General features: G+C 47.8%; 1 protein-coding gene across 1 annotated transcript; it reads right to left on the minus strand.

Moving 5' to 3' along the window:
* Positions 1-1,007: 1,007 nt before the first annotated feature.
* On the minus strand, positions 1,008-11,198 carry CLDN11 (claudin 11). Its single transcript, XM_063167335.1, has 3 exons — positions 10,886-11,198; positions 8,170-8,334; positions 1,008-2,184 (listed from the first exon to the last, which is right to left on the minus strand). Exons 1-3 carry the CDS (start codon positions 11,109-11,111, stop codon positions 1,952-1,954), a joined length of 624 nt encoding a protein of 207 aa, XP_063023405.1. The 5' UTR covers positions 11,112-11,198; the 3' UTR covers positions 1,008-1,951.
* Between the last annotated feature and the right edge of the window lie 370 nt (positions 11,199-11,568).

Consider the following 11,568-nt stretch of genomic DNA (forward strand, 5'->3'; position numbering starts at 1 on the left):
TGACAGCGTCCCCGGGCTGTACAAGAACCGCCTGTGCCCTGCCTGTGATGTCATGGGCACAAGTGTCCTGCCACCGCCCGCCGCCCGCCCGGGGGACATTGCACAGCGATGCGCGGCTGGCACAACAGAGCCGCCTTCAAGGCTGCTCGGGGTGAGAGGCAGATGCTCGGGCTGCTGCCCGTCCCCGGGCAGAGGGTCCCCGTGGAGCACAGCCAGCCTCCCTCTGGCTCCTGTTAAATGCTCCAGCTTCCCACGTGGAGCAGGGGAGGTGGGAGCTGCAGCATCCTTGCCTGTGGCTGCATCACTCAGTTTGGTTTCTCCAGGTGAAGCAGACCAAGGAGAGTCCAGAATGCATTGACAGCCCTGTTTTGCCATTATTCATCATCCCAAAAAACTTGGTTGCTCAGACCCTTCTCCTCCTCCTGCTGCCTCTCCACTGGGGTTCTCCTCTTGCCCGTGTCTGAGCAGCAGCTATTCCTCTTTTCCTTCTCTCGGCTTACACAAATTGTTTGAACTGAGTTAACATCTCTGGGAACAGATGGGATTTTGTACCAGTGTAATTAAATTGCTACAGCCTCTGGTAAGGACAGAGTTAGATCTTGATTTTACACAGTTTTGATCAGAGCAATGACCCCAGATCAGACCCCTACTTTAGTTGAGAGCACTTTCAGCAGCATGAGGTCTCAACTTTGTGGTGCTCAGGGTCACCTCCACCACTTCAGGGGCTTTCTAATTCTTCCCAATATAAAGAAACCCACTAGTGGGTACAACTGGTACAAGCTGTTACTGGGAGCATGGAAAGAACCAAAGGATAAGATAACAGACAGTCCCATAGAGGAAGATTACTCATATTTTAATTATTCTTCATTTAATGCCACAGCAGAGCAGTTTTTCATCTCGAACTGCTGTAAAAAAAAGAAAATCTTCAAAATCATTGGCAATCCCTGTCATGGAAAAACTGGCTGTGGAAACACACAGGAAGGAAGGAAAAAAAATGTAGTCAGGGGTTGCAGGTACTCTGTTATTTATTGTACAGTATTTCACTGAAAGTACAAAGGCATCATCAGTACTCACCAGAATTGTATTGTAACAGGTACATTATACTGCATGTTAAAATGTGCTGCTTTAACAAGGCAAGACAGAACACAAATTTAGAGGAAGAAAGAAAGAGTTTAAAAAAATGTAAAAATACATTTTTTTTAGTAACTGATCTGTACAAAAGAAAAAAAAAAAGAAACTGAACCAGAGGGCAGGGATTAGAGCCCCCAAAGTCATTTATAACTATTTAAAAAGGCACTGTTATCTACCATGTCATTAGGACCTTTGGGTTCTGTTTCCTTCATACTGATGACTGTGGGGGTGGGGGAAACACTGTTACTAAAATGATCAGATTCATATAAAAGTATTTACAGAGAAAGGCAGAAAAATCCCCTCCTCTTGTTCCGAAAGAGAAACATTTGCCGGGTGGGAGAGGACAGCCTTTCTCCCTATCCTCTCTCCCCAGCCGTGCCAGACCCGTGACCTTGAGTGGGGGAAATCAAACAGTGAGGATGGGGGAGAAGCTGTCAGAGTCCTCCTAACAATGGGAAAGTGTCTCTCTCTTTCTGTTTTATTGCTTTAAACTCTCCTTCAATCAGGGGAGCTAGAAGATAAACTAAAATCCGTAAACCCCACGCCACACCCCCAAACCATCCTGGCTGCAAGAAGAAGATGGGGCAGGCGGTCGGGACAAAATGGTGAGGACCAAGAGGTAGGGCTGGCTGGAGCTTTTCTTTCTAGAGAAAGGGGCGGAAGAGACGGGGACAATGATGCTTCAAACTACCAGACATTTGTGCTGCTTTTCTAAATCTCCCCCTGGGAGCCTGACAGCGCGTCAGCAGAAGCAAACCCAGGGCGCACGAACCCACCAGCCAAAGCATCCGACGGCAGCCGTGGGGCGTCCCCGCGGTGTCTACACGTGAGCGCTCTTGGCGTGGGTGGGCGAGCTGGAGCCCGAGCCGTAGTAGAAGCGGTTCTCGCCGAAGGTCTGCGCGTCCCCCGAGCAGCAGACGATGACACAGCCGCCGAAGAGGCAGAGGGCAGAGCCGATCCAGCCCGTGTAGAGCGAGTAGCCGAAGCTCATGATGGTGGTCTCGCGGTGCGCGCACACCGGGAACCAGATGGTGGCCACCACGCCGCACATGGCTGGGGACAGCGGGGAAGGACAGCGTTAGGGTGCTGAGCTGGAGTGGGGGACGGGGGATAGAGAGGAAACCCATCCCTGCTCCCTTCCAGTCCCAGGATCCAGAAGCAGCAGCATCAGGGCTAAGTGTAGGAGATCTCCAAGCAGGAGGCAACATGGGAGCTTCAGGAGTGAGAGATGGAGAGAGAACAGCCATCGCTCTCAGGCACCAGCAAGAAGGAAAAGCAACTGCTGCCTGACGCAATATAATGTATTTATTAGAAGGGAAACAGATTTGTTCCCTAGAAATATCTTTAGAGGGAAAAATGAGAGTTATCCTTGAAATGGATGTGCTGGAGAACTGCAGAATCAGGAATAGATTAGAAATTAGGAGGCCATGAAAACCATATGGATCAGCAAGAGAATAAAATCTGTGGATCAGTGTGAACTGGTTTAAATCCCTATCTCCACATGACTCACATGCTGTGTCCTCAGCCCATGTCCCTCCTCATCATTGCAGTGGCTCTACTGAGTGGTCACATAAACTTCACCAAAATCTCCCAGAACTCTAACACAGATTAGGGTTTATAAAATACAAGCAGAAAATGAGCAGGAACAAAATAAACAGCAGTTAGGCATTGATGGGGTTTTTTCATGGAAAGGGAAATGTCTCACAGCTCTGGAAAACAGATTCAACTTCCCTGTGGAAAATTTCTATCAAGCAATGGGGACAAACCCAGCAAGACTCTCCTGACATTTACTGAACTGAATAAAAATGGGACCTAAGGAGTCTGCAGAAGCGAAAATGGGATCCCACCTAGGGACTATAGCAGGTCAAAAAATTACTGCAGGCGTCACCTTTTACTTGATATTCCATAGGGGGTTTTCCCACAAAAAGCCAGAGGCAGCTGCAGTGGTGCTGTGAGGTGGCATGTCAGGGAGACAGTCCCCACAGAGTCCCCACATGCACCGAGGGCAACAGGAGTTGATGGTGTTAATCACCTCCCAGGAGCAGGTCCTAAAACAATACTCCTTGATGGCCTGTACATCTGAGAAGAATTAATCTGACAATATTTACTTGCCTCCGGGACAAGCTGTGCAGGACTCCATCCTTGTGGCTATCAGAGAATCAGAGCAAAACAATAACAGGACCATGGCAGCGTTACAGATTTCCACCGACCGTGTTAAAAGGTATCTGGAGGCAGTGTCAGAAAGTTAAAGTTGCAAGAGGGAAAAAGAAAGGGCTGAGAGTAAAAATAAAATTGTTTAGTCAAAGCAGAGAACAAACCGTAGCTCCTGGCCAGTACAGCAAAAAACCCATCCCCAAAGCTGCAGTTATTGTGAGAGAAAATATTTTCTTATGGGAAAGAGAAGAACATTTGAAGGATGCTTATAAAGCCAGAAATAATTTTGGGCCTCCTCAAAGGAAGGGCCCCGCAGCTTTGGAAGGAATTTTGGACAAGGCAGGGAGGGGAGAAGAGCATTTCTCCTGCGTGTGGAGTGGTCCTGCAAACAGCTCATGAACCTCCAAGGCTTTAAAACAAAAATGCATCAGTTGGGAATCCACAAAGCATTCTAATGGGCTCTGGGAACAAAGCTGCTTTGTTGTCCGAAAAAACACAATCATCTTTTCTTTCTCTGTCAGCAGTAAATATATATATATATATTTGTCTATAGACTGTAAGAGCCTTATCTCTCCAGACCCTCCCCCACAAGACAGCACCAAGGAAAACACTTGCACTGGGGTGAGAAGAGCTCTCAGGGATGCTCACACAATGGCATCTCTTGTGCATGTGGCCCCACTACATGTAAAACCACCTTATTTTAATGCTGACAGTAGCAGAAAGCTGTGAAACACAAGCCAAGGACTTTGCATGGGTTCACTTGACCTCTCTGTCCTCAGAGGCTGCCAGCTGCCAGTGACCCTGCTGCTGAGCAAGAGGAATGCCCTGGAACAGGACTGGGCTTCATGGCCCTGCATAGATTAGGTTGGGCTGTAAATCCTCTGAGGAGATGGGAAAAGGACAGTCAGCAATTGCAGTGTCTCTCTGTGGGCTCAGATTTTATTCTGTTTGTACCACAGGGGAAGGCTGAAAAAAAATGGTGATTTGACAAGAAACCCAAAGAGATTGGAAAAGGAGTTTTAGGGCAAGTTTCAAGTTCTAAAATGGCTGTCCACGTGGAAAAGATAGAAGTTGTTATCCATTCTCTTGTGCTAATGTTGGGACACCCTCTGCCTCTCTCTAAACAAGAAATCCTCAGACTCTAGAGCTGCCGTAGCCAATATAATGCAGCAGAAAAATAAAAGATCTGCAAAGAGAAGGAATATTTTATATTAGAGCGACCAATTTAGCTGGGAAAACAGGCCTGTTTTGGTGTGGAAATCCTGCCTGCATTTTGCAGCTGGAGTAGGCAATCTTGTAAAAGCCACTGCCTCTACCTAAAAAAATCCTCTCAGCACTGCATGGCATGAATGTCCTTGCTCCATCAGATTGCTGTGAATCCACAGGGATACATCCCAGCTCCCAGTGTTTCCAAGTGTTTTTTAACTGTGGATTTGCAGTAGCTCAGTCTGCTGAGCTGAAACCCTCAATACTCAACATCAGAGATGTGTTGGAGTCAGAAGGACGTGCACAGAGACAAGAAGCACAGAAGGTGCTTGGGGAGCTGGGAGAGAGGGAACAGGATTGTTCTAACTCAAGGGACAGTGAGTCCCTGCCAAATTCCTTAACAGTAAGTTAAAGGCTTTTTGCAGAGGAAAGAATAATTTTATTTCACATCTAAATTTAACTATTCTGAATTGCTGACTCAAAGTCACACGGATTTCTCTTTCAAAGCATTTAGTTGAAAAAAATAGATACTATATTTTTTCTGTGTTCAAGGCAATCTTTTTATCTATGGTTTCACAAGTAAGCCTCATGCAGTCTTCAGAAACTCATTAACACCCTTCATTTAGTACACAATGGCTTCTTTTGTAGTAGCAATTCCCACTAACATATATTTAATCTATTTTCCAATGTCTGACTCCTTCTCCTCCATTGGGAAAAGCCCCCTTGGTTACCAGCAAGGGGTGCTCCAAATTAGTATCAACAACATGGGCTGGGCCAGGGTTTTTCCATCAACACCAACGTGTGAAATGTTTTCATAGCAGCTCAGAGCAAGCCTCTGCTGACGGTTGTTTTCAGCCATAAATCAATTCTCTCAGTCAGATAGGATCAAACAAAGCCATAAACACATCAGCAGCAGGATAGCAGGGTGTGCACACAGGTTGGACTCTGGCAGCCTGTGATTATCAGTGGACAGAAAAAATCAATGGAATATCTGAGCCCATTGTTTTCCTGGCAACTTTTCAGCTCTTTATATATATATATATTTTTTTTTTTTCTTTTTGGCTTTGAGCTTTGTTTCAATCCCCGTTTTCCCTTATACCAAATCTCAGTGACAAACTGACATCCCTTCCCTGAGCAGCAAGTAAATTTTGCTTTGGGGCCAACTCCCCTGTTTGCATCCCCACTCTCTATTTCTGCTGCATTAGGGAGTGTTTTGGGGACCATTTTCTTTTAACCAGAGCTCTGGGTGTTGCTCTCCCCTAAGAGGAAAAGTCTGGAGCCTGTGAGTTTGTGGAAACCATGAGTGAGAGTTCAGCGGCTGGAGGGTGAATAAAAACAGTCCCGGGCATGTTACTTCTAGAATATAATGGATTTTAACTCAACATTGTATCTTTCAGAGCCTGATCCATGCTTGTTAAATGCTCTGGAATGGTGACACCTCATCTTGCAGCAAACAGATCATTAATCAGCTTAAATAATGTCAAAGTCCTAAGCTCTGTACATTATTCTTCTTCCAAAGGGACTGTCTTGCTGATGAGCCTGGAAAAAAATGGGCTTTGTAAATATAAATGTGGGTTGGTTTGCTCTTTCTTTTTTTTAGAAAAAGTAACCTAGGAGCAAAATAAGCTTATTTATTCTTCATTTGTGATCTGACAAAAAGAGCATTATTGTAATTGTGACTAAAACATTGTGACCAGGCTGCTGATCCCAGCCCAGACCATTCAGGGCATCAGTGACACCAGTAAATCATTCACCTGTAGGTGCTTCAGAGCTCACAGGGATGAAAATCAATAAGATGTGGTCCAAATCTGACCCAAAGATCATTTGTCTGCCAATGTCTCCATGACACAAATGCGAGAGATGTGATCTCTCACACTTCCTTTCCTCACAGATTTACCTAGTTGGAAAACGGCGTTCTGAGGCAAAGGGCAGCCTGGTTTATAGAGCACCACAACTCTCCATCACCCCCTCACATCTGCTCTCCTCCCTGGTGTCCCACTGCAGCATGACTGGGGTGGGATCATGGCACACCAGACACCAGACCCTGGTGGGACACTGCAGCATAAAGGATTTCACTTGTTCTAACACAGTGATACCCAACACTGGCACTGCAATTTGTCATCTGTGAGCTGATCCTGTCATCCTTCTGCCCTTTGGGATTTTCAGGGACAGTCCTCCTGCCTCCACACCGGCAGCCACGCAAGCAGGGCTGACCTGCAGCACAGCTCTCCTCGACTGGAACCAAAATCTTGTGGCTTTTGTGGCAAAGTGCAGCTCTGCTGGGCAGGGCAAATCCACCAGAGAAGACTACTCTGGCACTAAAATTTCATTCACGGGCAGAAAACCTTCACCTTCTCCTTCACTTCCCCAAGCCCAAATAAATGACTCAAGGTTCCAGGGCAGGGATGAAGATCACATTCCAACATGGCTGTTCATGATTGGGGTGTCCTAGACCCGCCCTATAAAGCTGATGTTAGGACTTCTAGATGTGCTCTTAAACTCCACAGGCACCTATAGGGCCTCTTGGACTCAATCCCTCAGATTTGGGATGTATGAATTTGTGCTAACCCCAAGGTGATGGAGGAGGGCTGACCTGCATGGAAGGAGCATCCAGAGGACAGCCCTTCTGAGTGCACAGCTATATTCAGTGCCCACTTGAAAAAAAAAGAAGGAGAAGAAGAAAGAAGACGGGCATGATGTCAGTGCTGGCTGCCAGCGAGCAGCAGAGCCACACAAAGAGGTCACTTTGCCTCTCCCCTCCTCCTCTGCCACAGACGGGTGAAAACAAGGCCCCGCAGGCTGGTGCTGAGATGACGAGGCCTCAAGAACATGCAGGTGCTGCATGGGGGACAATGAGCTCCACAGTCTGTGCTGCTCAAAACAATCTCCTCCACAAGCACCAAGGACGGGAAGAAATTCCCAGGGGAGCTTGGAAGCCAAGGGGGAGGCTGGCCAGAGGGGGCTGGGAGGCACAGAGGGAATGCCAGTCCTCTCCCCGTGCCAGTGCCATCCCTCCTCCTATGTCTGTGCCACCTCCATGCTCTGTGCCACCACAGAGGGCATGCCAGTCCCATCTTCCCATGTCTGCGCCACCTCCACTTTCTGTGCCACCACAGAGGGAATGCCAGTCCTCTCCCCATGCCAGTGCCATCCCTCTTCCCATGTCTGTGCCACCTCCACGCTCCTTCCCCTGTGGAGGCCACAGCACCAGCCCCATTCAGTAAGCAATTCCCACATGCCTCAGCTTACTGTCCGTGGATTTCCAGGGAAAATTTGGAGGCTCTGCCTTCCCTATAAGTAGCTTGGAAGTTCAGACCTTTTCCCAAAAAATCACTTCCACAGTGAACCAGGATGATCCATTGCCTGCAGGCACTGCCAGTGTGCAATGGCCCTCGGGAGAAGTCGTGCTTGAGGACTCCATGAGGGAAGGACAGAGATCCACAGAGGCAAAGACAGAGGGATTCACAGAGGCAAAGACAGAGGGATTCCCTCTAACCCTGCTTCATCCCTGCCTCCTCTCCTTGTCCTCCCACTCCTGTCCCTGCCTTTTGCCCACCCACAGGCTGCAGCCATGCTGGAGAGCTCCAGGCCCAGCCCAGCACAAACCCTCCCAGGAGAACGCACCCCACCAGCCCACAGGGGATGGGCTGCAGCCCCTCAGCTTGGCAGGTGCCTTACCCAGGAGGATGATGAGGATCCCTCCCAGCTGGGAGCGCCGGTACTTGGCCGCCCCGGGCTCGTGGCCCATGCGGATGCAGGGCAGCACCGTGATCAGCAGGAAGATGGCAGGCAGGCCCAGGACGGAGGCCGCGATCATCAGCGCTCGACATGCTTGGACATACCCTGCAGCAAGGCAAGGAGGAGGATTTTGTTATTTGGCACTAGAAAAGGAGACTTTGGAGGAAAGCTCCTGTTTGGTTAGAGCCCAAGACGTGCACGGAGTATGGGAAATGGGTTCATGCCTGAGTAAAGAGTAAATGTTCACCAGGCACAGGGCAGTGAGGAGTGCGTGGACATGGGATGTGCAGGCTCACAGTTTCCCAACAAACAAACAGCACTGCCTGGGAAACACAAGCTCTTCCCAGAGAGACACTGAGAAACCATGGAGCTGGAAAATACAGGAAGGGAAAGTAGCAGAAATTTCCTCTAGGAGGGAGTTTCCCTATATCTTTCCATGGTGACAGTTTGATTAAAGAACAAGAGTTTAAAATCTTCCAAATAAAACAACAGTAATTTAAAGCCTCAAAGACTCTCCCGTCATTCAGAGGGCTGAATAGTTGTAGACCCACTACGGACACTGAAGGTCCGTGGGATGCTGCCAGCAGCTGCCCCAAGGCAATGAGCACTGTTGACCTGGGAGGAGGAGGAGGAGGAGGAAGAGGAGGGACACTCCTCACCCACAGCCATACCTCAGCATGGCACCCCAGGAGCTCCCATTCCTCCCTTACCTGTCCCTGTGCACAAGGCAACTGAAAACAACAAGGACCAGGGGCTGTGGGGGTGCTGGGCAGGACCATGACCTTTCTGCCTCTGGGAGGGTCTATGTATCATAATATGTGATTTAAAAAATATTTATATACTATCTGCATATATAAATTTAAATATATATCATTTATATGTAATGTATATATACTATACAAAAATTGCATATGAGTAAATAATACCAGGTCATTATTAGCATGCAAAATGAAAAAGGACAAATGCCAGGTTTGCCCCAGTGCTTGGTGACCTCCCCCACTTTTCAGGACAGTCTCAGCAAGTGAGTGTGCTGGGTCTCTGTCCCTTCTTACTAGCAAAAAGAAGCTGTCAGATGCAGACACGGAATTCCAAGATGCTTCAACCAACACCAGCAAAGAGGGGCCTTGAGCACATCCCACTGACTCACAGGTACAACCCCAGGAAAGAGGATTTTCCTGTTTCTGGAAATGCAGAACTAGTGTATTGAACTGTGTGTATTGAAGATCTCCTTATGTTTTTTCAAGAGGAAGCTTAAAAAAATTGTTACCTGAGGCATTCGGGGCATAAAAGCAGACCCTAACAAAGGAGATGGCTGTACCCAGTGTAGATTCTGTGCAATCAATCCCAAGTAAATGAGAATAAAACCAATTCATTTTAAAGACTTGACTTAGACAAAGAAAGGCTCTAAATGTATTTCAGCTATTGGTCACACCAGGATAAATTTCCCTCTCATGTCAAGCCATGGGTCTCAAATAGGCTACAAGCAGAAACATCTTGGTTTGTGATTTGCTTCTGCTTGAGGGAAGCTTTGCTCTCTGCTACTGCAGGACCCATTCACTCATTTATTCAGTTGTATTCACTTATGTTTCTTTGGGGCAAAACCTTCCTCTATATTCTCTGCTGGATCAGATTTAACAACAGTAGCAGTAAGGAAGGCAAACTTACTAAAATAAAAGTACAGACAGAGAAGGGGAGAATGAGAGACTCAACATTCCTAAGCACTGTGCGCCACAGACCAAGCTCTGTAACAGAGAGAAATTCAGGAATTATCCTTTTAACCTCTTATAAAATTGTCTTCACAACAATTTAAACCAGTAAACAAAGAAACATGAAAGAAAATGACAAGGAATGGTCATTTCTGCCCTGTCAGCTTTGAGAGGCACCTTTGACATGATAGAGGAGTTGCAATCTAAAACACAGCGGAATGAAGTGCTACAGAGTGAACAGTGGTTGAAACTGGCAAGGCCACAAACCAAACTTACAAGGACCAGACCTCACAAGACTTTGGCAGGTTTAATTAGCCCAAAAGATGGATTAATGCTGATTAAACACCTTGCTTAATTTTTGCTTTTCATTAATCTAGATGAAAGTTACTATATCATTAAAAAATATCACGTTAAATGTAGTTACATCCGTTTGCTGTGTGAAAGTTCTGTCTTGCCTCAGAATCTGTGGGAAGCACAAGACCATCAAGACTAATGATGATCTTCTGAAAGATTAAAAGCCATAGCAGCATTAATAATAGATGCTGAAAGATTCATTACGCTCCAAACCACTTTAAGGAATCAAACCTTAACATTTGTAATAGTTCACCATCCCCTTGAAGTGCTCTATTACACCTCAGTGTGCTCTGTATGTTTTGCAGTGCAATCCACAGACAAGATGTGAGAGGAGCAGTGAGATTTTACTAAGAGCAATGATTAAACAAACATTAACTGGATTTTAGCAGCCACAGAAAGCACGAGACCCGGCTACGATTAAAACCAGGTGTAAATCAATGAGAACCATGTTAAGAGCTATCATTTAACTTCTTTAGTATTTAATGGACCATCTCCTGTGCTGAGGAAGCTGGAGGAGGTTCCCCATCACCTGTGCTGCTCTGGGCAAGGCTTCAGCCCTCACTCGGGGTGGGAAGGGGAGGATGGCACACACTCACCCGGCAGTATGAGGATGTCCACGAGGGGCTTGCAGTGGTAGAGACCTGTTGCCATGACACAGTCTGCCCACAGCCCCTTGGATCCCAGCTCATCCATTTTCCTGCAGGTGGTGATGGTGTAGCCGCAGGTCACCACCCAGTCGTTGGTGGCCGTGGCCACAACCACCCCGATCCACCCCACGAAGCTGCAGACAAATCCGGCCAGGTGCAGGCAGGTGGCCACCATCTCCGTGCCGTGCTGGGGACAGCGACAGCACAGAACCCACGGGGGTCAGCGGAGCCGCCCGGCGAGGTCGCGGCTGCTGCAGCGGCAGGATGGGACGGGACGGGCAGGAGCAGGTCCCTGGTCGGGCTCTGCCGCAAACACCCGGCTGCCTCTGCCCAGCTCCCTCCCTGGGAGGGGTCAGAGCTGCCTCCAGCCCCACGGCGCAGGGGAGGAGCCAGGGGGGAGCCCCAACTTCTGCCAGAGCATCCGGAGCGTCCGTCCGAGGGGAAGGGGAGTGTGCGGAGGAGGAGATGCACGATCGCACCCAAGCGTGCCTGAGAAACGAGCCGGAGGGGTTTGTTCAAATGCAAAATAACAGCCCGAATATTCGAAATTTAGCAGAGAGGGGAAAAAAATTAAGGTAGTGTTTGCCAGCAAACTTTAATAGTCGCACTAGTACATCCTCATGGAAAAGTAA

The sequence above is a fragment of the Melospiza melodia genome, chromosome 12 (genome assembly GCF_035770615.1).
Source record: "Melospiza melodia melodia isolate bMelMel2 chromosome 12, bMelMel2.pri, whole genome shotgun sequence".
NCBI lineage: Eukaryota > Metazoa > Chordata > Aves > Passeriformes > Passerellidae > Melospiza > Melospiza melodia.